Here is a 24,837-nt window from a genome sequence, read left to right on the forward strand (position 1 = left end):
TGTTGTTATTATCACTATTGGGCATATATCTACTGACTGCATCTTCCACAAGGCTTTGATCTCTGCTGCAAGTTCTGCATATTTATTAATTTTGGTGGTGTGTGCTTTCTGTACATTATGGTTTAAGGGAATTGTCACGTCTATGAGGGTATGATGTATTATTATCATTATTATGTAAGTGAGAGCAATAAATAAAGGTACGATCACTCACCTGCCTCACTGTTGTTGTCTGCACTCTGCTGTGAGCCCGGGGGCTGCTGGGATAGTGGCCCAGGTGTGCCCCCTGAGGCAGGGGAACGGGCATCTTCGTTGACGCCCGGACCCGGATAAGACAACGAGGACGAGGGTGGCCGCTGCAAAGACAAAAGGAAGGGTTCATTAGATACAACGCTCAAAAAATACACAAAGCAATTTATCAACAGAGAAGCTAATCATCAATACACAAGAGGAGCTGTAACTGTAGCAACATCCATCATTGCCAATTGAAACCACAAAATGAAACGAGAGGAGAGTGTAGAATATTTTGAAATAAAAATAAATAAAATTATCAGCTACTTCCGGTAAATTATATACACTTCTGGGTTAAAATATTTCCGTATCTTTATAAATACACAATTACTACATCTACGTAAGTAAAAATATGAGAATTTCTACCAACCTATAGGCCTTTTTTTCCAGTGCAAAAATTTCTGAACTTTTTCAAAAAGAGACGAAACCTCTAAAGACGTAATTTTTTCTTATAATTACCACCGATTTGTATCAATTGACGCCTAAAAAAGTTTCCAAAAAAAATTAACTCGACTGCATACTTTATTACTTCAAAAAGTAATTCAGGTTTCAAAACGATATGTCATTTCCTTGTAAGCCAGGCTTAAATTATGAATGGTATCCACGATGTAATGCCGCACAAAGTTTCTAATAAATCATCGATTTCATGCGACTACCACCTCCTAGAGAGAGCCTACCAACCAGCTGAAATTGGACAGCGGCTTTCTATGATACCGATGTACTTGCAACGATACTCGGGTACTAATTAGCCACGAGTTTGGCCCCTGTCAACGTGAGATCGCCGCCCGCATGCAGATCACTGACCCGGCGACTGCGCCCGCTCCTCCCGCCAAAGAGGCGAGGCCACGAGCGGAATGCGGTCCACATCTTCCCGAACGGGAGCGCGGCTCCTTATCTGACACCAGCCACCCACGCCACGGCGCCGCAAAAGGACAAGGGAGCGGCACCCAATGCCCTTTCACCGCACCCCCATCCCTAACACTGTACCTACCGGTGAAATAAGTGTCCTATATGTGGGATGTTAAAACGTCTTACGAAACAACACGAAGGAGCTATACAAAAATGCTTGAATAGGACGTTTTCTATTTTCAAACGAATGCGAAATAAAGATTTTTTTCGACCATATAACACACCGCTGATTAAAATTTGACTTAATTATTCTTTAAGATATTTTATAAATTTAAAACTACTAGCTATAAAAGCTAGCCTCGGCTGAAAATGTTGAGAATATAACAACAGCGATGAGTAAGGTGTACAATGAAAGACACAAGATGTCAAAAGAAGACTGAGAACCTCATCGCGTACCTAGTTCATTCGTAATTATCGATGGTAGTCAATTACAAAAGTATTAAAATTATTAGGTAAGCGCTTTACTTTATGCTCAAATAAGTGAAATACCTCTGCCATGAATGAAGGGTGGGAACCAGAAGTTCATTAAATCTGTCATCATGCATTTGAAGACCAAATTAGTTGCTGATACCAAGCGTATGCTGAACTCTTTGAGGTTTGATTCCCTAGTCCTCAATACTTTACCCTGTCGAGGACTATGCAAATTACCTCAAAATAAATTTGTTTGAGAAGACCATTCGGAAGTCATGAGATGAAATGGAATCACTCGGGAATAAATCAACCCCGTGTCCAAAGCCACAGAAACAATTAAAGATCAACAAGATGAACAAGAAATTACCAGCGCTCGCAAAGCACTCGACGGTTTCTCATTATCGCATCATCACACTCCATGCAATAACATATTATCCTTTGTGTTCGCTCGGGAACTCGTTCTAAATAAAGCAATAAAAACGTGCTCCGTGGAAGTGGCGGGTGTGGGGGAGGAATCATTAAGTCTCTCCGGCTCTACTTCCTATAAATGGGCTTGCCATTCACGCTCGGCCCGTCCAACCTCCCCCTCCCTCACCTGAACAAAACCGTGGAACGAACGACCGCTGAGACATTTTCCTCAACGATATCTTTCCCGTCCCTTCCACAGATACTTGACGACGAAGAGATCTTCCTCCCACGCCGGGGTAGGGGGTAGTAAGTATACCTTGCTAGACAACATCGTTTGAGGTTTAGCCATGGATTGTCCAATTTGATATATGGCACTGTGTGGTGGAAGTTATGTATTTGTATAACTTAATTAAGACATTGCAATATTCACACTGAATTCATTTTCGCACGATGCGTTTAAATGATACAACATGCCGACCCCAGTAGGGGCGGGGTAAAGTCCTCTCCTGCCAAGCAAGATGTCACGGGTTGAAATTCCGCTTGGGTAGGTTGCCCATGTACAGGAAATGGTTGTTTGTTCACGTGTTATTGTTAAAGTTCTTGAAAACCACGATGTAAAAGGCTAAAATGCGCTGTTTTCGGTGGTGTGGTAATAAGTAAATACAATAAAACAAGCTGTTGAAAATGCTGTTGCATCAACGAAACGTCGTGCAAAAATAAATTCAGTAGATGTATTTAATATATCTCTATTAACTAATTGATTATCCTGGAATGTCACAATTGTAATGTCGTTCTTCATTCAAATTCAAATTTTTGCTGATTTCAGTTCAGATGCCCTTCTCAAATTCTAAACACCAAGGTCGCGTTAAGTCAAGTTAATTTGTTGTCAAAGGGGCTTTATGCTCCTACCGAGGGAGACTATGAGGTCGTATTATAACATCCCCTTCACTTCTCTCTCCTCAACGTAGCAAACCAAAGAGGTTGGAAATATCTGGAGACGCTGTTTCCGAGTTTTTAGCGAGGTCTAAGTTCCGCCATTTTGGTTTGACAATTGTTGTACTTAGTCTCCGACTGATACTTTGAGGTGGCCAAGTTATGTTCTGAAAATGAACTACATTAAGTAAAAAATGCTATCATAATCATTAGCATTTCGCCGACGATTGTCATCGGATTTTTCCTGTCATTCGTGGTACTATTAATGCATAAACTCTGTGTCTGTTATCCACTTTACTGGTTGGGATATCCTTTAAAATATACTTTATTACTGTAATTTTTAGATTTCCGTTGCCTATAATAAAATTAAATACCAGTATAAGTGCCGGTAAATGACTAGTTTACTCTCGTAAAATTTTATTTTTAGCTGGGCAGGTTGTAGAACGTAACCGTGGTGATTGATATTAATTTTTCCCTGGGTAAAGATGTTTGAGTCATACATTCGCTAAGCCTACCGATGAAGTAAGAAAAAGAGGTTTACAGTGTGGGTTCCATAGGTTATTTTTATGTATTAACGAGTTATGACCAAAAACTTCAGCAAATAGAAAGCATTGACCCTTATGGGATTGTCAATGCTTTGGTCAAAGTGGGTGTGGTTTGTCGTACCCAAGCATCCCCATTCCGACCACACTTCGTTCCACGCTCGAAACCAGTGGTGCCCCCCCAGATATTATTAACAACCTCCTTGGTAGCAAACATTCACACAACCCCCATCCGGCACTTTTTCTCGAACGCAAGACAAGCGACGGCGGGGGATAAAAAAAACGCGCATCACTACTCTCTCGGAAAAATTGAATTCAAAGAAACGTCGTCCAGTTTCGCGGGATCGTCTTGAGGTTTATCGGGAACCCGCATGACCGCTTTTTTCCCTCAACCCCCTTCCCCCACCTCCCTCAACTCCCTCCCCCGTCCTCTGTCCGCCTCATCATGGCCACCGGCAGGAGGACCGGATTTTTCCAAGAGTTCAGGACACGGCGGACGGCGGGTCGCATTTTTCCCCCTTCCCGCTCCTGTCCCTCCGTCTCAGGGAAGACGAGCTACATGCGGAATGAAGAGTACTGCTCGACTTGCGTGCGCCGAAGACTCAAACTTCAGTCCCGCAACATTGTTCGAGAGGATGGAGAGGAGCGATTTCCGCCTGCGCTCATTTTCGGATCGTGTGGGGAAATTTATCCCGTACGATATGTGGCTGTGTGTTTGTTATCTTGAAGAAGTGAACGATTTTAAGGAGCAAGATTACCGGAGAGAAAGGATATGGAATCAAAGTAAGAAGCTGAGAAGTGTACATGCAAGAGAAAGACGGAAACCCATCTGCTGCACCAAGCACAATCAACGCCGGTAAAATTCCCACTGAAATTTGTGAACCTATTAATTAAATATGACATTACAATATTTTCTCTTAGTCCCTTGGAATTGCAGTGAAAATGTATCAATATTTTATTTAACTTAACCCGCTACGAAATCGTGCCACATATTATACAAAATATTCAGGAATCTAGGCATCGTAGTGGCTGGAGGGTCACAAAGTTTATGGTCTGAAGTTTGATTGTATGAATTATAGGTTATACTGTAAATTTTATCGTCGTTCAAGAGACAGGTCTGAAATGTACCATAGAAATAAAGTAGCCGCGCGTACCAGAGTATAAATAATATGAAATAAATATGAGGTTTTCTTAAGCAAGGAACTGGAGTGTGTCATAACTTATAAGGTTTCAAAACCTCCCGTCAATTAGGAAATAAAAATAGAATAAACACGTGCGAATCACAGTGGATGGGATACATTCATACAAAACAATGCGGAACACGATGTTAGGAAGATGAGTTAAGGTATAAAAGTCCAAGAAGATGATCTCGTTTTTCTAGTGGATCTGTGACTAAAATACATAATACGCAGAAAATATTAAGTGTAATAAGCGAAATAGATGAATACATATAATGCTGTCTATCAACCAAGTTGCAGCCTGCCAATTTCTATATTAATCAATGCAAGAGTGGCGATGTGGATAAAGAGGAAAACCAGCTAATACTGGATAGCGCGTCGACCAGCTGACAGTTTCCCGAGATTAGATGAGATATCCCAAGTATTTCGAACTCACTTAAACTCCCATTCGCAGATTCTGCGGCTTCGGAGCGGAATAAACGAATCGTCCAAGGAGATTTTTAAATACCCGGATGGAATTCTCTAAAAGGACTTCTCTCTCTCAAAGAGCAGAAATATTTGAAAATTATGGATGCCACTTTTTTTCCCCTTCACGGATTAAATTCCTGCTTCCGCGCGTTGGTTTCCCGTTGCGGCAATAATAACCAATTATCATTTTCATGAGACGTGAATATTAGGTTGAAAAACTTCGCTTGAATAAAATTCTTCGACTTTCATCAGGAGAAAAAAATAATCTCGCCAATAACTGGTGCAAGGGATCATTACGATAAAATTCACCTGCTTCAGGTAAAAGGAGCATTGTGACGTAACATATACCTCCTTACGAAGTAGCGCGATGATGAAATTGAATTGAAGAGGCTGCTTATAGGCCAGGCAGAAGAAGTATTGCGGTATATAGCTTAATTGAACGATAACTAACAATAGAACTCAAGAGTTTTTTTCTGAAGCGTATAAATGGCATAAATACAGATGAATTTCATGCAGTAGTTAATTTTTGTATATTTAACAACGCTCAAGTTCAATTACTTCAATGAATGCATGTCCTTTTCTAATGAAACTCTTATCAGAATTCAATTGTATCAAGTTACAACGAATTATTTCATGATTTCGTCACATCGGGTGAAAAAGGATTCATCCAGTAAAATTTTACATCTCTTGAAAGGCGCGCAGTTAGACAAGTTTAAGTCTCTAACTCTCCAAAAAATAAATTCTAATCCAAAACTAACCTGATAATGACATACATGAAACAAAACTCCCGTAAAAAAATCCACTGGTGAAATATATATTCTGCCTTATTTAAGATACTCGGCTTCAAATTTTGTGGAGAAAACGAGTGACGATAAACCATTAACCTTGCATGAGAACAGCTGCTTGCACACGGAAGTATGGACTATAGAGACATAAGAACACAAGCGCTTGGAGGAATAACAACAAGGGAAATTAAGACACACGCCAAGGCACGAAAAGCATAGCTTGGCGCCGTAAAATATATTTTACTGCTGGCTAGGGTTGAAGACGTTGAGAGCTCTTCCAACACTGCATGCCTCTCCATATTCACATTCCTACCATGATTTAGCATTAACTCCAACATATACGGTGCCAAAACAAACTCCGAGGGTGACTCAAAATTTTAAAGTAGGTAATGCGTAGAATGAGAGACATGATTTACATAATCCAACTTGCGGAATGATAATTCGATCGAAGAGAGATTGCAGAGGAAACTAAGGTCTAAACTAAGAAACTAAACGGTCGGAGGTCGACATTTTCACCATACAATGGAGAACAACTTAACCGTTTGCCTATTAAAGGGATCATTAAGAACCTAGGTCGCAAAATTAAGGAAAAATGACTAATCAAGGAACTGAGCAGAAATAACTAGAAAATACTTCAATTTTGAAATGAATCGTATATCGTTCAACATGAACTCAAAAACCAACGAAGTGAGTGCGCAACTCCAAATGTAAACCCAAAACTACCCTTAAATTATAGATACCTTATTAATAAAAATAATCCTAACGAATATGTTTATATCCTCGCCGGCCTCGGTGGCGGCGGGGTAACGTCCTCGCCTGCCAAACAAGGGGTCGCGGGTTCGAGTCCCGCCTGGGCAGGTTTCGCCGGTCCAGGGCATGGTCGTTCGTGTACGTTTACTTGTTAAATTTGTTGAATACCCCGGTATAAAATGGCCAATGAGAGCTGTATCCGGTGGTTTAAGAATAAAATAAAAATAAAATAAAAGTTTGCCGAAGATACGGAAGGTTTGGCAACCCTAGACAAAAATGTATCATTTAAAAAAATATAAAACCCGTGCGAATATCAAGTATAGTGATGCAGTTGACGTTCAGAAGATAAATATTCTGGAGAAAGTGAAGTATTTTGAGTTAAATGGTCAATCATAAAACTCTCAAATGATGATGACAATGGGTTCTGGGATGGATGAGCACGAGATAAAGTTGCATTCGAAAGGATTTTTTTTAACAACCCCGGAGATAAGGAGAAAGTGAGGCTTAAGTGATCTCACACCTCCCCACACTATCCAATCGCCAATGAGCCTGAGAGGGGACCAGATAGTCCCGAAGACCAGCGCTCAAGAGTTGAGTCGGACGCTGGGACCTTTAACGGGCCATAAAAATATAGGCCGGATGGAAAGGCAAGGATGGACCAGGTCGCTGAGTTTCGAAGGCGGAAAAGAGGAGAGGCAGCGTGGAACACAAAACCATGTAGCGGGCATAAAAAACCTCCTCTGAGGTACTTGACCAAGAGGGTGTGGGGGGGATATCGCAGTAGTGGCCCTCGAAGGCGCGTGGGAAAACTGAGAAAGTGTTATAAAAATTGAGTCGTGGAGGGTGGAAGGGAGCGTCGGGTTGAATGAGGGGAGGGGAGGGGTGAAAAGTGGGCTGGGGAGGTGCGATAGATTGTTGGGGGAAAGGGTGAACTCTGTGACGGTTATAAGGAATTGTGGGAGGGACAGGAGAGTCCTTAAACAAGGTCAGGCGCCATAAATCAGAAGCACCACGCCGCTGTGACGTTTAACTGGCTGTCCACCGTCACCACGCAGCGTTGCCGCCTTCGGAGCGCAGTGGCGTTGCCGAATTTAGCAAACAATAAACCCTAAGCCCTTCAGGAAATAGATTTTGTGGAGATTGCCAATTTAGAGAGTGAAAATTTGAAAAAAAAGTATATTCTATACGCTCAATTCTCGGACAAAAAGTTTCGAGTGTTGCCATATAATCATTTGGTATTACTAGCATGAAATGATTACGATTGATTTTAAAGGTTTTTCCCAAAAGAAATTGCCATAAACTTGGAAATAATTAAATAAATTTCCACAATGTGATGGTTGCCTTCATTTGTGACCATAATACGGCATTTTCACAATTATTGCATGTAAGGCAAGGGTATTTACTTATTTTGGCAGAAATAATTTTTGAAAATATGTCTGATTTTTAGGCAGCCTATGAAAACATTATTCGCAACAGTTAAATTGCAACAGTTCAAGGTACACAAAAACATTTTTGTGTCACTAATAAAATATGATTGGTTGTCTGCCGGCAGCTCTTGTAGAGCTGCTGAGAGAGTTAAAGAGACAGTTGGATCAAGATCACTAACTCCTACAAGACTACACTTGAAATTAAACTAAACGTTGATTCGATTTTCCTACTCAACCAGGCTCGTCCAAACTTTTAATTTACTTGAAGATTTTCCATCTGCATCGGAGTCTTGGGGTACAGTGCTCTGTTTTTAAGCACCCTTTTCACTTCCTCCTATCACCTTTACTCCATCACTTCGGGGAGACTTATGAGGAAACGTTAAGAAAGGGGTTTGATGGGGTCAGATGCATTGTAAGAGCTAAATAGGGGAGTGGGAGATTTGGAAAGAGAAGGGAACGAGGAGAAGATAAGGAAAATGCAAGAAAGAATGAGAAGGTGGAGGAGAGTAGAGGAGAGATTTGGAGAGAGAGAGAGGAGTGGGTGGCTTTAGGAAGGACTGGAGAAATGGGAGAGAGAGAGGCCGGCTGTATCTGGGAGGTCTGTCCCACAGAATGACTTCCAAGCCGTATAAAATGTAACGGTAATTGCTCCACTTAGAACGTGAAATATGGGCCTGGTGTTGACACTTTGGCCGCCCAAGGAGGGAAGATGGCAGGAGGGGGTTGGTGGAGTTGAGGAAAGGCTTGAGAGACGGGCTGGAGCACTGTTGGGGAAGGTCCTTCACGGTCTTCAACCCTCGCGTCTGCCCTCTTCAAGAACCCCATCCACGCCCCCCTTGGCCACCCCATTTAAAGCAGGAAAGGGTTTGCGCGGACCATGACCATCCGGTGCGTGACTTCTAGTACCGCAAATGCAGGGGCGCCGAATGACTCCATTACCGACAGAATGACGGAAGCAAAGTGGAGCGAAGTCACATTACATAGCTACACTTTAAGATGCGCCGTATTTTATAAATCTAAAAACAATAATCATTCAGCTCGGATCATAGTTGTGATGTGAGAAAAATATCACTTCACCAGGATTTATGTAGAGAGGTATTTTCTAGTCCAAAACTTCCTCAACGATAATGTAAGTTCTATAGAATTAATTAACAACATCATTGTCGTTAAACACACTGAAAATATAAGAATCACCCTAACCAATTTAGGGAAGTGGTACGTTTAGAAATATGTCTCGGTGAGCTAAGAGCTTGGGAAAAGGAAAAAGTAACTATCGCCAAGAACGCTGAGAAAATAAAATAACTCCGCAACATTAAACGTAATTACGAGAGTAATTGAGCGCCTTCAACAATCCTGGCTTCAGCAAATATTTCCATTATGTTGCTAATTATTAATAAGCAATTATCGGCTTATAACCTTTTCTGCCTCAAACTATTACATTACCAACTATAATTACGGATTGTCTGTTGAGTTTTCTCAGCTCGCAATATAAATGAATCGAGGATATCCGTTCAAAAGCTCTGAAATCCCGCTTGAAAATCACTAAATGCTACCAGAAAGTCCGTAATGGTGACTTAGGATGGGCAGAAACGACGTTAAAATCATGGATACCGGTCGCACTGGGATGGAATCTCAATTTTTTGGGAAGACGAAAATTCGGCTCGGTTCTTGGGATCCTTTCGCTCTCACGCAAGCATTTAAATGAGCCATCAATGGTGAATAAGCTCGACGAGGGAGGGGTGAGAAATTAGAATATGCCTTGTGGATAGCCGTGATAGGAGAGCTATTCGCTTGCAGCACACGGACGGACCATCGGCATCCTCTGTGAACTGAGAAAGGCGCGTCGCCGGCACGGCCAAAAACGGACAATAATGGACTGGCCGAAAATTCCTCCGAGGTGACAAACTACACGGGAGAGACCGACAAAAGGAGTGGTGGAGGAGAGAGGACAAAGGCCAGGGGGGGTGGGAGATGTTACGAATAACCCTTTCCCCCTTCTCATTGGTGCCTTCCCCGAAAATACTTTCCTCCCCAGACTGAAGATCCGGGATCGAGGGAGTCAACGGGAACATGGCATGACCCAGCGATTAACGGAAGCAAAAACAAAGCAAAATCGTTTTTTTGCGAGAAAGAGCCCGATCCAAACGGTCCTGATCAAAAGCGGTCCGAACGTAATGAAGGATGACAAATAGAGTTGGAACTGGAATTCTAGACGGGAAAAAAATATCTTAGTTTAAAATTTTCTACGGTTTAGGACGTAAAATAGTCGAAAAAACTGACCTAAAAAAGACATATTCGAAAGTTAAATCTGGCCACAGGTAATTAATGTTATGTCGCACACAGCTTTGTACGTTCACCGTGGTCGTGGAGAATATACATGTCTACCAATAAAAAGAAAGGCGATGCCGAAAAAAATAAGAGAGACTGAAATAAAATAAAATTATAAAGAGAGGTAAAAATATTAAAAGAGCTATGCAAAAGAAAGGAAGAAAATAAGAGGTAACGGAGAAGAACGGAAATGCCCTAAAGTTTTCGAACCTATCTTCAATTTCTTCCACAAGGGATTTTAATTACTTAATTAACTTGTTACGAAAAAGTCCATAGCTGTATTGATTAGTTATATTTTCGTGCATAGATGCATGGTGGCTGAAGCGAAAATTTTCACTGAAAAAATTAAAAAGTTCCGATTCATTCGCTCGGGAAGCGAAACCACCAATTTGAAAGACAAACACCCACGCAACGGTGCACACAGAGCGAATCATCTTGAGGCATTATAATGAATGGCTTTATAAGCTCGCCAGCGCTCTATATCTTGGCAGAACTGAGTGCACCGACAAAAAAAAATCCCCGAGGAAATGGATATCGTGAGTGAATTCGCGAGGGAAAAAAAGCAGTGAAAGAGGGGGAAGAAATAGCTCGACCCTTTGCAAGAGGAGAAGGCACATTAAGACCTCTCCGAGTGAACAAGGGCAAAAAGAATATGCGTATCGGAAGGGCAAAAGGAGAAGTTGCAATGCTTGAATACGAACCAAGGATTTGAGATGGATGGAATGAAAAAAGAAGATATGCAGGATGGATCGGGTGTGGAGTGGGCGGAGCCAGGGGAGGAGAGGAGGGTGGAAGAAATGGTACAGGGTGGGGGGGGGAGAGGGAAATGGAAGTACTTCTTAGCGACACCATTCCATCTAATGCAAGGGCGGGTGGCTAGTGAGAGGCCAGCTATGGGAGGAGCTCATCAACTGATTTATAGCGCCCTGGGAGTGACAGGACGCACGGCTTGAGAAGGAAACGCTTTCGGTGGTACTGTGAGGAGAGGGAAAGGAATGGAAAGAAAGACTCAGAGGAGTGTGGATATCACGGCAGAAAATCCGTTTACGGGCGGCTGGATTTAACATCGCAATAATATCTCGATAATGGAAGAAATGCACCGTTTTTATAGCCTCAAGAATATCACTAGGTTTTGTGAAATCATCATTATGGTGCAAAAAAGGCGTCAAAATCAATGTAAACAATGTTTACTCTAAATACGCACCTCGTGTAAAACCACTGAATAGTCATGATAGCATGAAAGAATATCAGTTTTCTGGTGTAGGAGTTTAAATAGCCTTAGAGGCTAGTTAATAGATGTGCTCCAAGTACAAATACATATAACGATTTCTGCACAAAAAAATTAAAATATATACCTTGGCAATTGAGAGCAAAAGTATTAGACTGAAGTAAATTTACTTTAAGAATAAAATGAGAAGAATATACATTACATGATCAGGAGGAAGAGAAAAAATCAGGCAAATATTTTCCGGATAGTCTGTAATAACATACTATAAAAATATATTGAATTGATTGAGTAAGTGCTAACTGAGATAATAATTAAATACTTTTCCTTTGATAAAAGGTATAGAGGACATTTTTTCCTATATATCGACAGGGAATTCCAGAGAATACAACTAGGGACAAGAAAAAGATTTAAGACAAGTATTTGTTGGGAAGGAGAAAGTCTTTTGGTGTGGGTAAGTATTTGGTGTGGGTGAGGAGAAGGGTCCGCACCCGTAATAATCAGAGACGGACTGCACCCACGCGGGCACTGCCACAAGCTCCCACTCATCTCGCCCTAGACCCTCACTAAACAAGGACCCCCGCCCACCAAAATGACACTCGAGAGAGCGAGAAAGGACGGAAGGGCCCTTATCCCACAAAGACTTGAGCAGCTGGATGAGTCTCGAAAATCCGTCTGCCGCTGAAGCATGCTAAACAGTCCGACTGCTCTCCCTTTCATTATCGACTGCGTCAAGCCGACGAGTAAAAAACCATTTCTCACCCGCGTACAACAAGGAGAGTGCATTTTCTCCAAAGGCCCGCCCATTGAAGCAAGAATCTGCATATTTTAGACAACGCATTCCTTTAACCAATCGGAAAAGACAGACGCTTTGCAGTATGTCTTATTACCGTCTCTTTTAGTCTGTGTTTGTCAAGTATTTCTTTAAATGCTAATGGAATCACGTAGAAATTAATAACCCAAATAAAATAATAAGCATAAAATCTGGTCATCTTGATTCTAAATTCATTTTGAGACAATTATCCCATCCCTTCTACATTGCCTGGTTGTGATTTAAAAGGGATGGGTGAAAGCATATTACTTGAACAGCAGGGTAAAGCTGCAATTGAATATTAAAAACTACCCAAGTTCAGTTATTCCATTAAAATCTTCGACTGGGGTATCAGGTCTTGATTGAAAAATGGCTGACGTAGGACAGTAAAATCTCCTAAGAACCTGGCAAACTTACTTTTCCGTAAAAAAAATTGCGAAAAAATTGGGCGAGTGAATGAAATTGACGTATTCACATACAATGACCATTTTTCAAAATCTTAGATGTGAAAAAGGAAGAATTAGATTACCAATAGTAGCTGCTTGGTCCACTAACACACATCAAATATGTTTTAGAATGGAGGTGAGACAATCTTAAAAATTTAAGGTAACCGGTAAGTTACGAACGGACAGAATGGCCTATCATTACGTGAGAATGCGAAGATATGCTCTCGGTCGTCCTTGATTGGCACCGAGGGAGACCACAAAAACCCATTGGACACCTCGACATTGCAATACCAGCGCCAACAGCTAAGATTCCTAAGCAACTTCTCGCAATGCGTTCTTTCTTTCCGTTCTTCGCGCAACCAACACACCAAGGAACCTTGCCCGATAGGAAGAGGGGAAGGGAAAGATGAGAAAAAAATAAAAATAAATAAAAGAGCGAGAGAGAAGACGAGGCGCAGACTGGCGCGAGAACTCTTTGAACAGATAAAGATCGGACTTGACCATTCAACAACCGTAAAGCGTACACTCTCTGCTTTGGAATGATATACGCCCTGGGAATGGCAACTCGGGACTCATAAAGGGCTAAGATGGCGAGAATGGAGGAGAGGTGGGACGAGGAGGAACAGGAGGATTGTCTCCCTAAGATAGGAGGAGGAGGAGTAGGGGGATCCGATACCACCCCACACCTAATCCCGGGTGGATCTGCGGAATATTTCCCGGCATGCGTCATCACGCGGCCGCAGAGCAGTAGGAATCGAGCGAGAGGGAGATGGGAGATAAAAAAGAAGGCTCGAGAAACAAAAGAGAAGCGAAATTTTCGCGGATCGGATGGACCCGATAAAAAGCGAAGGGGAATCAAGATGGCTGCTGCTCCCAGGATTCAAGCGACTGATACCTATCCAATGAGGAGATTCCGTGAGATAATTTAGAATCGTCACCGTGACAAAGGCTTGGAGGAGGGGAAGTTTGGAATACGAATCGTCAATAGCCTGCAGGAGAGAGGGACGAGGTGTAGAATTGTATTCTTGCAATGTGAGGGACATATTCCCAGAGCAATCAATCCGTTTGGAAAGGAGTCGTTTACCATTCAAGGACCCTTCACATTATGTCCGCCTAATCTTGGTGTAAAATCGACCGTTTACAACGCATCATGGGCCCGGATGTTTTTAATAATTTCGGTTATCCTTCATCTCCGTGTCGAACATTTTGCTCACGCGAAAATAACACATTTCCATTGCATGCGCAGGGAATCCCAGGCATTGCATATGGAATATTGAAAAGACGTATATATACGATATGTATCTGTAGACAATGAAAAAAGGCGCAGTGAAATATTTCCCCTTTATATTTATATTAAAAATGAAAAAAAATAGCTAGGGTAACACCTGCGTGCACCAACTTACAAAGCATCAACCTCAATAATATGAAGACGTAAGCGGCATGCATTGAAAAGCAGTAAATCGTCAGTCCAAAAAAGAATTGGAGACCATAAAAAGAAGCTGATTGTCGGAGATGTTTACAGACGAATCTCTCACGGCAGGGCACACCTTAAAACGCACTGCGTATGCAATGCTGCAAATTGCTAATTGGGCGATATGATTCATCAACCAATGGTTTATCATTTAAACCCTAATTAATTTATTTCTCACCAGATGCTTCTTTACTCGATGCTTGCATCAATTGCATAATTCTATTTGCATTGCTAATCTTACGTTAGTACTCATTTTCATATGAGACGAAGGTATCCCTTTGGTCATATTTGGTGCATGGAGCAAAGTATGTTGGATGAACTAGAGCATCAGTATTAATGCGTATCAGTGGCGTAAGTGGCGTGGCGTGGAGGGGAGAGAAGGGAGTAGATCCTCCCCAAAGCCTCAGAAAAATAAAATAATGCTTAAAACTATTATCTAATTTTGACATATTTTATCTGCATCTTCTTAAAGTTAAATATCATTTATTTATAATGCAAAATGTATTTCCAGCTATGAAAATTTTCAGAAATTTTCCCCGGATTGTTTGGGGGGGGGATCACCTATCCAGGCCCCCTCATCCCTCCCCAAAGCATATTCCTAGTTACGCCACTGATGTGTATGCATCTAATTGCATGATTGTTTCATAAAAGTCGGTACGATAGCAGTGTACCACATGCAGTAGAAATCAATCCTTAGTGAAACTCCCTTCATATCGCTCGAAGGGGCGGGGATTATGTAGATGTGGACAGACCACAAATTGAAATGTCGACAGAAAGCAATCATCCCATTATTCCGCAAACCGCACGACTTGTGCGCAGTTGGCCATTTGCACGTGCAGCGGACGAATTGGATGCAGAAGGTAGCAAGCCGTGCAAGAACATGAGGGGAATAGGATTTAAAAACGTGCCATAAAAAAGCGAGTCGGGTATGAGTTTTCAGTGCGGAGCAAACAAGGTGCAAGCCACATACGAAGCGGCATGGAAGAAGTACAGCCTCGAGTACGTTGGGAAAGGGAGCAAAAAACTCGTTACAATAAACGGGGTAATGACTGCTAAGTGTTTTTACTCGGCGGCCATTTCGATGAGATCGTCTGTAACGCGAGTCCGAAGCTTGCCCACAGTTGCACGGACCCGCAGAGTACAAATTGAGGGGCAGGAAGTTGGAAAGCGAGTAAGCGGAATATTTGACGAGATGAGCTGTTGAGAAAACTCTCTTCTATTATGAGGATCGCTCCTCAAGATGAAGGTATTATATCGATTCGACTTTGAACCTACCGCAACGTTTTAAGGGCCGGTATTTGTCCTGACAGGCACCTTAGCTTCTAGCCATCATTCTATATATCTTGTCAATTCAGTGGACTTCAATATTGGTTTATTGGGTGAGGTCACCGCAAGCAAAACCAAAATCTAAGTGTTATATTATCAGGAAGTCCTGCGTAATATGTGTCGGTTGAAAAGAAATTTTCCTTTTTCACACTTTGTGATACATATTTTTCGGAAAATCAGAAGTCATTATAAAGTTTGAATGCCAAATAATGTTCCCTATGTAATTATAGAATCTACGGATGGAATTATAGGGACAGTTATATTTACTGGCCAAGTGAAACGCGATACAATGCACCTCTCCGAACTCAAACAGAGAAGTTATAAAATTATATATATTGAACTTAATTCATTGTTTTAGGGTGGGGAGGATTATGTTTATGCCCATGGAGCTAAGGATAGTTACGATATAGGTGATGACTAATATCACTTAAAAAAGACAATCACCGTTTGCCTTATCCAGCAGTCGTGAACGCTGAATAAGAAGGAATAGTAGACTAGCATGAGGGGAAGCGAGACAGTCACTGGGTTAATTCGAAGAAGGGTGATTTCCTCTGCAGTTCCATATGGAAGGCATGTCATTTGTGGAAGGTTGCGAGAGGAAGATTTGTTGGATTAAGGCCTGAGACTTGGCAACGTCGCGGTCAATCGCCCTCATCTGTTATTCCGTCGGGCCGACGGTGGAAAAAGATGGTGGAGGTTAGGCCTGGAGGTGGAATGGGACGGCGCGAGGGAAGCAGAACATTTGGGAGAAATGCTTGAAAAATTACCCTTTACTCAGCCGTCGGGTAGATCACGGTCCGCGGTCGACGATATCCCAGCCAACGAACGTCGATTCTTCATGAAATGCGTGCACCCTTAGTGCATTAACCCGAATAGAAAATATGCAGTTAGTTGCATACCCAAGCAATTCACTGCATAACCGATTACATAGTGAAGGTAACCAGGATGATAACTGTTTTATTGGCACCAATCAGTGCATTTTTAAAGAGCTCATTTCGTAGCATCTATTCTCAATCATCTGACGCACTTAATCTAATACTACCTTTCAATAACTATTGTCTCAAGGTTGGCGATTCATGTAGGATAAGTTGACAAATACACTATAATACCAGAAGCCACAATAATTTATAGTTAGATACCGCAAAAAAATCTCATATTCCGAACATTGGCTGCTGTTCAAGCGTCAAAAAACCTCAACCGCACTGTAACACGCAATGTCATTTACTTCAAGTTTATTTATATGATTTATCGACGCCTTTTTCCAATTCAATGAAGAAAAATACTAGCTGAATGTCATTTTTTCCACCATTCCTCATCGGCTGTCCCACAATTTAGGCTGGCCACTATCACTTCTTCTCTGAACTGCTCCAAGTTCACGGGAACAGGAGACCGTTCGAAGCACGACCTTACAGCGCAGTCATTTCCGCATTTATGGAGGGAACATTTTTAGAGGAAGGACACGTTTCGGAAATGTATTCCGATTGTTTTTTTCCTTCTTGCGGGCGGAACACACACAAGGAGAGATGACTTGGTGATGAGTTTTGAATGGGCCTTCACGTTACGGGAACCACGGCAGGGCGCCGAAAGGACGAGAATAAAAAAAACACACGCCGCGTGAAGGGTTGACTGACAAGTGAGAGAGAAAAAGAGTTCACCAAAAACCTCTCCCTCATTATTACCATATCACTTTCGAGGGATTAGCTCCAGATGAGGTGGGCGTGAAGTGACAACGGACCGCATGAAAAACAACTCAATTGTCACACGGAGACAATACAACCCGCCTCCCTTGGAGTGTACGAAATTGCGTTAGTGTGCGTAACGCCCTCTTCCGAAGTGAAGATTGGAAAAAGGCGAAAGAGAAGTTGAACTTTCGATGCATATCTGAATCTATTGGCGGGACTATACCGATGTGGAATGCCAACGATTTAAAGGTGTATTTGCGTGGAATATCAAACACTTGCTGATAGTACGAGACTAGTGATTTTGTGTTGGCACAATATCCTTACAGTGCAAGGTAATCTAAAGAAATGAAGTGACCCCTAAACACAGAATGTGAGACATACACGCGCCTCTGGCTTGAGATTGGATGAGCTCTGCCCTCATCTTTCCAAGCTGGAATTCGGATTGAAGCCCTGAATGGATGAATGACGAATAGCTTACACACTCATGTGTACGCGTTGTCGTATTATAAGCCATTCCTGCGGAATATTCCGTTTAATAGTCGCCAAGACATATCAGTGAATACAAATTACTAGAAGTTGAATGACTTGAAACCAGAAATCAATTATATTTTCTGGAGTATAAATAATCTATACAACATAAATGGGTCGCTTAAATACTGGAAGTGTCCAACTTTCGGAGCTTACAGTGACAAAAACCGTCTTATATGTTATTGTAGCATCGACTATATGAAAATTTTATGCATAAACTGTGTAATATTTTAGCCAGTATTGAATAAACTGATACAATTATTGTTGGACTGACCTGAACTCATTACTGCAACTCGCAAAGATACGGCACCTTACGTAATAGCATAGCATAGAGCTTAGAAAAGGTCGCAATACCCCCTGGAGCGGATCAAAGTGTTAGTTTTCAGAGTACCACGTGGTGGAAGAAGGATGGAGTGAAATAGAGGTGAAGGTGCGACGAAGAAATATAAATTTTTTCTCTCCCCACTCGGAGCGCCAAGGTGCGGATGGAAGCGGAGGCAGGGAAGGATTGGGTCTCGGCGTGAGGGTGTCACTCATGAACCGTTTGACACGAGTAGCTGTCACGGATTACAAGAGCACCGCCTCCTCTCATTTTGGCAGGTCCCACCACGCACCGGATCATCGGCCGCAGCGGGATGCCTTTGTGCCGAACAGATGACGGGGGATGGGCGGTGAGACGTCGAATGAGGACCAAAGAAAGATTATCCTCCTTTTGAGCCGCATTAATTATCCACCCTGCGGTCTCCGTGATTTCAAACTCCAATCCTTTGTTCCCCCCGACGGATTTTCGGTTTAAGGATCGTTCGACCGTGTCACGAATCCATTCATTTTTTTATTCGAAAATATTTATTAGAAAATTGCACACAAAAATCTTAAATAACCTCTATAAGCTAAGATTTTATGTAATTTTTTTCTTGAAGTAAACTTTTTCAATGTAACTGATGAGGTAAATTGTGCAATTCGATTGCATAGAAGTTAAGTTTAAATTATGCATGTTAACAGCCACGCGTGAGTTAAGGGAATCACGCACCTCATGACAAGGAACATGGCACGTCATGAGGAGCGTGCTTAAACAGATATTGTAAAGTGGAGAAAAACGCATTAACATGGCGAAAAACAATAACATGTATGAGGTACTCAAGTATTACTATCTACATCAATTTCATTAGGTTATAGTTGATTGACGTCGACTGCAGTGAAACTTCGTAGGAAGCGGGCGTCCGGGAGGTCTGGGGGTACCTAAGGAATACCTTCCATTAGAAAGGGGGTCCCAGAGCCCTCCTCCAGAAATTTAAAAAATTATTAAATAATGGAAATTGTGATTTTAAAGCATTTTTACCCCATTTTAAATCTAATGGTAGAGCCCATCAGGAGAAATTTCCTCTAATTTATAATACCCTTATTCAATTATCCGGGGAACATATACTAAATATCGAACATCTCCCACAGGATCGACGCCAGTGATTACATTATGCATCAATTAAAATCTATGATTTCAGGTTTAGCTTATAACGAAATGAAAGAGGAGATACATTTCTGCAGGGAATATAATCTAATGGTTTCTTATACTTCATTCATGTTAATGCTTTTCGCCGTAATTAGTGGGGAGGCTCAATCAGCCTTATTTAGTAAAAAAAAGAAAACCATCCAATTTTATTCCCGCAACGGAAACTATTTTTCAATTCCATTTTCACGGTTTGTTCCTTTGCTTGGTCAGAGATGAAGCTCTCGTTTTTATCCACTTCGTGGTGGTTGGAATGTTCCGTTGAATGCACCTTCGAATTAGCTCTGACGTATCGCTCATTCACGAAGGATCTCATTTCCTATTGCTTACATCATTTGGAGTGTTTCCCTTTGCCAACCGTTGTGATACGGTAGGATAAACATCCTGATAGGTGCACTGAAAAACATCAGTTCTCCAACGAGCATTAAAGTGTAACTGACCATGGTACTTCCATGATTGATTAACTAAGTTTTCAGGGGGTATCTAACTAAAGTTAACAGTTCACAAGGATCATTTGACTCTAGAACGGGGTAGCAACAGAAGTTATTCATTTCAGTGCACATTCAGGAGTAGCTTTGGCATGAATAGAAAGGGAACACACCGAAATGAAAACAAAACCTAGGGAACATAGAGGATTATGGCTCTTTAAACCAGGCCTGAATCCCTAGAAAAACTCTAATATTTAATCTTCTAGGAAAGCAACAATCTTCGCTCCGATGATTTCCACTTGGCTTAGAGTGATAATATTTCGCCACAACGAGTTAGGCGGTATCATTTTCTTTCGCCTACTGATATAAACCTCATATTCCTCCAGAATCACACTTTTCCTGAATTTCTCCGATCCCATTTCTCCTGCCACCCAAGGGCGTACCCAGGATCAAAACGAGAGGGGGGCAAGCCGTGGTCGTGCAAGTTGTAACGCAGACAAGGTAATGAAACCAAAACAGCGATTTATTGTATTTAAATGATTTGCTCGGAAAAAATATTTTTATTTCAATTCTATGTTTTATACTAATATCACTTCCCTTCTATTTAAAGAAAATTTGTTCAAAAACTTCGCTTACAAATTATTTTACTTTTGCTTCCAGGGGGGGCAGCTGCCCCCTCCTGCACCCCGTTGGGTACGTCTATGCTGTCACCTCAAATTCCCGGGTCCCACCACTATTTAGAAACATTGAACTGTAAGAATTGTACCTTGTCAGCATTATTCTCTAGGGTTAGAAAAATTGAATCATTTCTATTGCTTTCGCTGCTCCATCTAGCTCTGAAGCTATTCCTCCGTTGCTATCGGTTCTCGAAGCTCTCTTACGAGACGCTTCCGTCATATCCTTTGATTTTTTAGATTCCTCCCCCGTCACCACTTTTCTGCCCCATCCCAACGGCTCTCCTTTCCTCTTGCGTTCGTTCCCCCGTCCCCACATGCGGAACACACACAAAACCCCCTTCATTCCACCCTTCCGACGTTAAAAACCCACCCCCTCCCCCGGTACGCAGTCGAACCAATGTTATTCCTTCCTCCGCCGCTACTTCACTCCGATGACGCAGCGAAAAGGCGGGAAAGGTGATGAGTTTGCAACTTTTCTTCTTCCTCTTATTTTATTTCATCCACTCTTCCCCTCGTCCAAACTCTTTATTCCCCCAACAGCCCACTCCATGGCGACACCATCAAAAACCCCTCCCTACCCCCCCAAACCTACCACCCCCTACTCACCCTATCCCATAGCTACGTTTCCCTGCTGTCCCAAAACCATCCGCCTCTCCCTTGCTCGTGTATAAATTTTCTGATATCATGCTTTCCAGAAAGTGCCTGCTGGGTTCCCCATGGATGTTCGTGGTTATAATGGCGATCAAAAAGAGTTTGAAAAAAAGGATAAAAAAGTGACTCAACGTGCTTTAATTATGGGGAGAATAATTCGGGTGTTATTGAAGAATGCTGCCTCTGGCGTTAACGCTGCACCAAGAGTCGTGTGCACTTTTGTTCCGTGATTGGCGTGCATGTTTTGCTCGAAGTCCAATGCAATTCTCCGTAGGAACGGATCCAAATTCCCTCAGCATCACGACGAGATGAAAAATATGCACGAAGGTCTAATGAAGAAATCAAATTTGATTCAACTCGTTTTAAGATAAAAACATTCATTTTTATCCAATTAATCACAAAATAAAATAAAACTTTTTTCAGGTCGATGTGGATGGATATTCGTGTTACAACTGCAAATAAAAGTTAACGTACTTGGAATAGCAGCATCAGGATGAAGGCATCACGGATAAAATTTGAGGTGATTTATTATTGCCCTAGCAACGCCGTTTCTTCTAATAAAATTGAAGAATTCGTATGGAAATTCTTCTTACGTTACTCCATGAAAACCAAAGCTATCGGTCCTGTATTCAGATTTTATTTTTCGGAATTGAATTAAAATCTATTTTTTTATCAATAGTTCATTCCCCTGAGTGACTTGTTAAGTCTATTACTCCATGAAAATCAAATATATCATTCCTACATTCAGATTTTATTTTTCGGAATTGAATTAAAAAATTATTATTTTTAAATTCAAAAGTTCATCCCCTTGCGCAGCTTGTTACTCAAGGAATATATGGAATTAACGTTACGAGAGTTTATAATGCACGTAATTGCGATCTACTTTAATCGTCGAAATCACAATACTCTTTTAACTTCACACACGTAAATTTTGAGTAAATATATGACATTGATCTTCCTGATTGGAGGAGATAGTACCTCATAACGGTGACTACATTCCCGAGGAGAGTAAATGATTACTAACTGAAGCAATGGCAACGATGTGATCCGCCAGGGCGAATGTAAACATGACGCGGCTGGCAAGGGACGATCGAAGCACTGCCCGAGCGATTAGCGCGTCTATCTCGGGTGGTTCAATCGGAGGCAGGACACCGCGGACTCCACGAATGGAGGTACAAGGGGAGGATATCGGAGGCGTCACTCCCCATCCCCATCCCATGGGAATACCACAGCAATCCTAATATGATGGATTAGGCGGGAGGGGAATCGATCGAAGAGAGTTTAATTGGGTCTCGCCAATCCCACTCCAGACTTGAAGCCCAATTGAAGGCTTATAAACAGCTGAAATTAAAAAAAAGTAAATATAGGTCACACTTCATCCTTAATAATGAATGAAATTCTATGGATTGAGGTAATCAGAGAGAGGAATTCCAATGAATGAACATTTAATTTCATTGAGATAGTTTCTTAACCGTGAGTCAATGAGTCATATACATTTATACTGCTTAATTCAGTCAAGAATAATATCGCCAAAAGAAATTTTAAATACAAAATATTTAGGCACTAAAAAAGACGCTATTAATAAGCAACTTGCAGCGGTGATGATAAACTTGAGGGTCAAATAAAATTGGAGTACAACTGAAATGGTGAAACACATTTGAACAGAACCAGTTATGTTTGGATCTTAAAACTGCAGGTCGATTACGACAAACAGGCTGATACCGCTTTCAGAGCGGTTGATGTGAAATTCATTTTTCGTCATATGTGGCCACTTGAAAGAAATATTGAATTGTTTAAAAATCTAGAGAGGTAAAATTATTTCACTGGGCGGCAGATTGACCAAAATTATGGTCTGCAAATCACTTCACTGCGCACATATGAGGATCTAACTGGACGTGGGAGCTTCGTGTTTCGGGACAATATTCCGAGGTGAATACCGGCACCTAAACGTCTCACACAGACTTTCCGTCTCAGCCGCAACCTCTTCTTTTAACATTCCGGAACACCCACTTCCGGGCTTAAAAAAATCTCAACAATGAAGACCTTTGATGTCCTGTGCGGTAGCGAGGACCCAACCAACAGCCACCGCCCTCACCGACCTCATTGAAAACGTGCGGGAGGAGGAATCGGCAAAGGTCGGAAATATTGGCCAAATAATTGGACAAGATCGTTTTGGGATGATTTTCGGGTGGGTTTTGGGGGATGGGCAGTGGGTGGGGGTGTGATTAAGAGAGGAGGGTGGGTGAATGGGGCCCCTATTTCCAAACCCCCCCCCTTCCTCCCTTCGCTTATCCTGACTCTCTCAACAGGTGCTCGTTTGGTCCGTAATGGCGCCACAGATTATAGGGCTGCGGGTAGCGGGCACGGGGTAAAAATACATAGGTGAGCAAAGTGTGCGAGTGAGTGCACGGCAGGGAAATTGGACAAAAAACGCGGAAAACGTGTTTCATTTTTTTTTTCCAACTCCCGGAGCCCACGTGGTTGAGGGAGGCTCATTGATGCTCAGCTGTAAAACTTTTTTAGAGGGGGGTGGGAAAAATTTCGGGAGCGTTCGGGACTAGCAGAGGTAGTGCCACGCTTCACTCATTTCTCCGAAGTTCTTCACTTCTTCGGTGGGGAAAAAATCAATTCCGGTGCCACCTCCAAATTTAGAAAAATGAGGGGCATTAGGCTATAAATATTAGAGCTGGATCCTCCTCAGTCATGGAGCTATATGAAGGGAAAAATCTCTTTGAAGGTAAGTATTTACTCGTGTGTGGTTAGGTTAAAGTTTCTGCGAAAAGCAAGTGCATAAAAAATTAAGCATATTATGGCGTAACATCAAGATTGAATTGGTAATCATCGTGATGGTTTACTCTAGCACGGGTGTTTGTACACACGAGCGAGTTTGATAAAAAAAACAGGAGAGGAGGAAAATGATAGGAAGATCTGTATTATTTGTGTAAACGAACAATAAATCTTTTACTTAGGGAAGAGCACTTCATTCTTTAGTTTTCCGCCGAAACACTATTTACGGTGAAGATAAATATCAACATAAATACGGAACACAAATGAAAAGATGGCAATATGGGATAACGACCATTGCAAGACGAAAAATGAGGTTGACATAGAAAAAAACCCTCAATGAAAACGTACAGGATACCTCTCGTGCACATAAAACATACGAATACTTCTAAACTATAATAGAATATTTTCTTTCTAAAAAACACCAACAGGTCATGTTTAACCACGAGATGAACGAAAAAAGGAATTGGAGTTCATCAACATTTTACCTCAAAAGTCAAAGGTAAATATAGTTTATGACTATCTGGAGAGAAGAGAATGGTTTAGCGTCAAAGCTTGGGCGTGAAAGTCATCTCACATTTTGATGATGGAAGTAGAAGACGCTCAGCCGAAGTACGGATGGTATCAGAAAAGTCACGCACACAAAATTGTGAGCCGCCAGAATTTAAAATGTTTCAGATGCCAGGCGTCGGCATCAATCATCGCGTAGGGACCGCCCAATGAACTGACCTGCGCAAACTACTTCCCTCTCCGCCCGTCTCGACAGTTGATAAACAGCCCCTCGTAATGCACTCAGACCCGTTAATCTTGACACAGTTAGTTCGATGTATCTTGAGAGTGATTTCAAACAATAAAAAAAAATAATTCTGTCACTTTG

General features: G+C 41.8%; 1 protein-coding gene across 3 annotated transcripts in view; it reads right to left on the bottom strand.

Moving 5' to 3' along the window:
- Positions 1-24,837, bottom strand: part of LOC124168540 (homeobox protein homothorax) — an 822,993-nt gene that overhangs the window by 452,453 nt on the left and 345,703 nt on the right. For all 3 annotated transcript variants that reach the window (XM_046546881.1, XM_046546882.1, XM_046546880.1), the window contains exon 7: positions 212-353. In XM_046546881.1, the coding sequence (XP_046402837.1) occupies positions 212-353 (142 nt within the window). The remainder of the gene's footprint in view (positions 1-211; positions 354-24,837) is intronic.

This window comes from Ischnura elegans, chromosome 11, assembly GCF_921293095.1.
Source record: "Ischnura elegans chromosome 11, ioIscEleg1.1, whole genome shotgun sequence".
Lineage (NCBI taxonomy): Eukaryota > Metazoa > Arthropoda > Insecta > Odonata > Coenagrionidae > Ischnura > Ischnura elegans.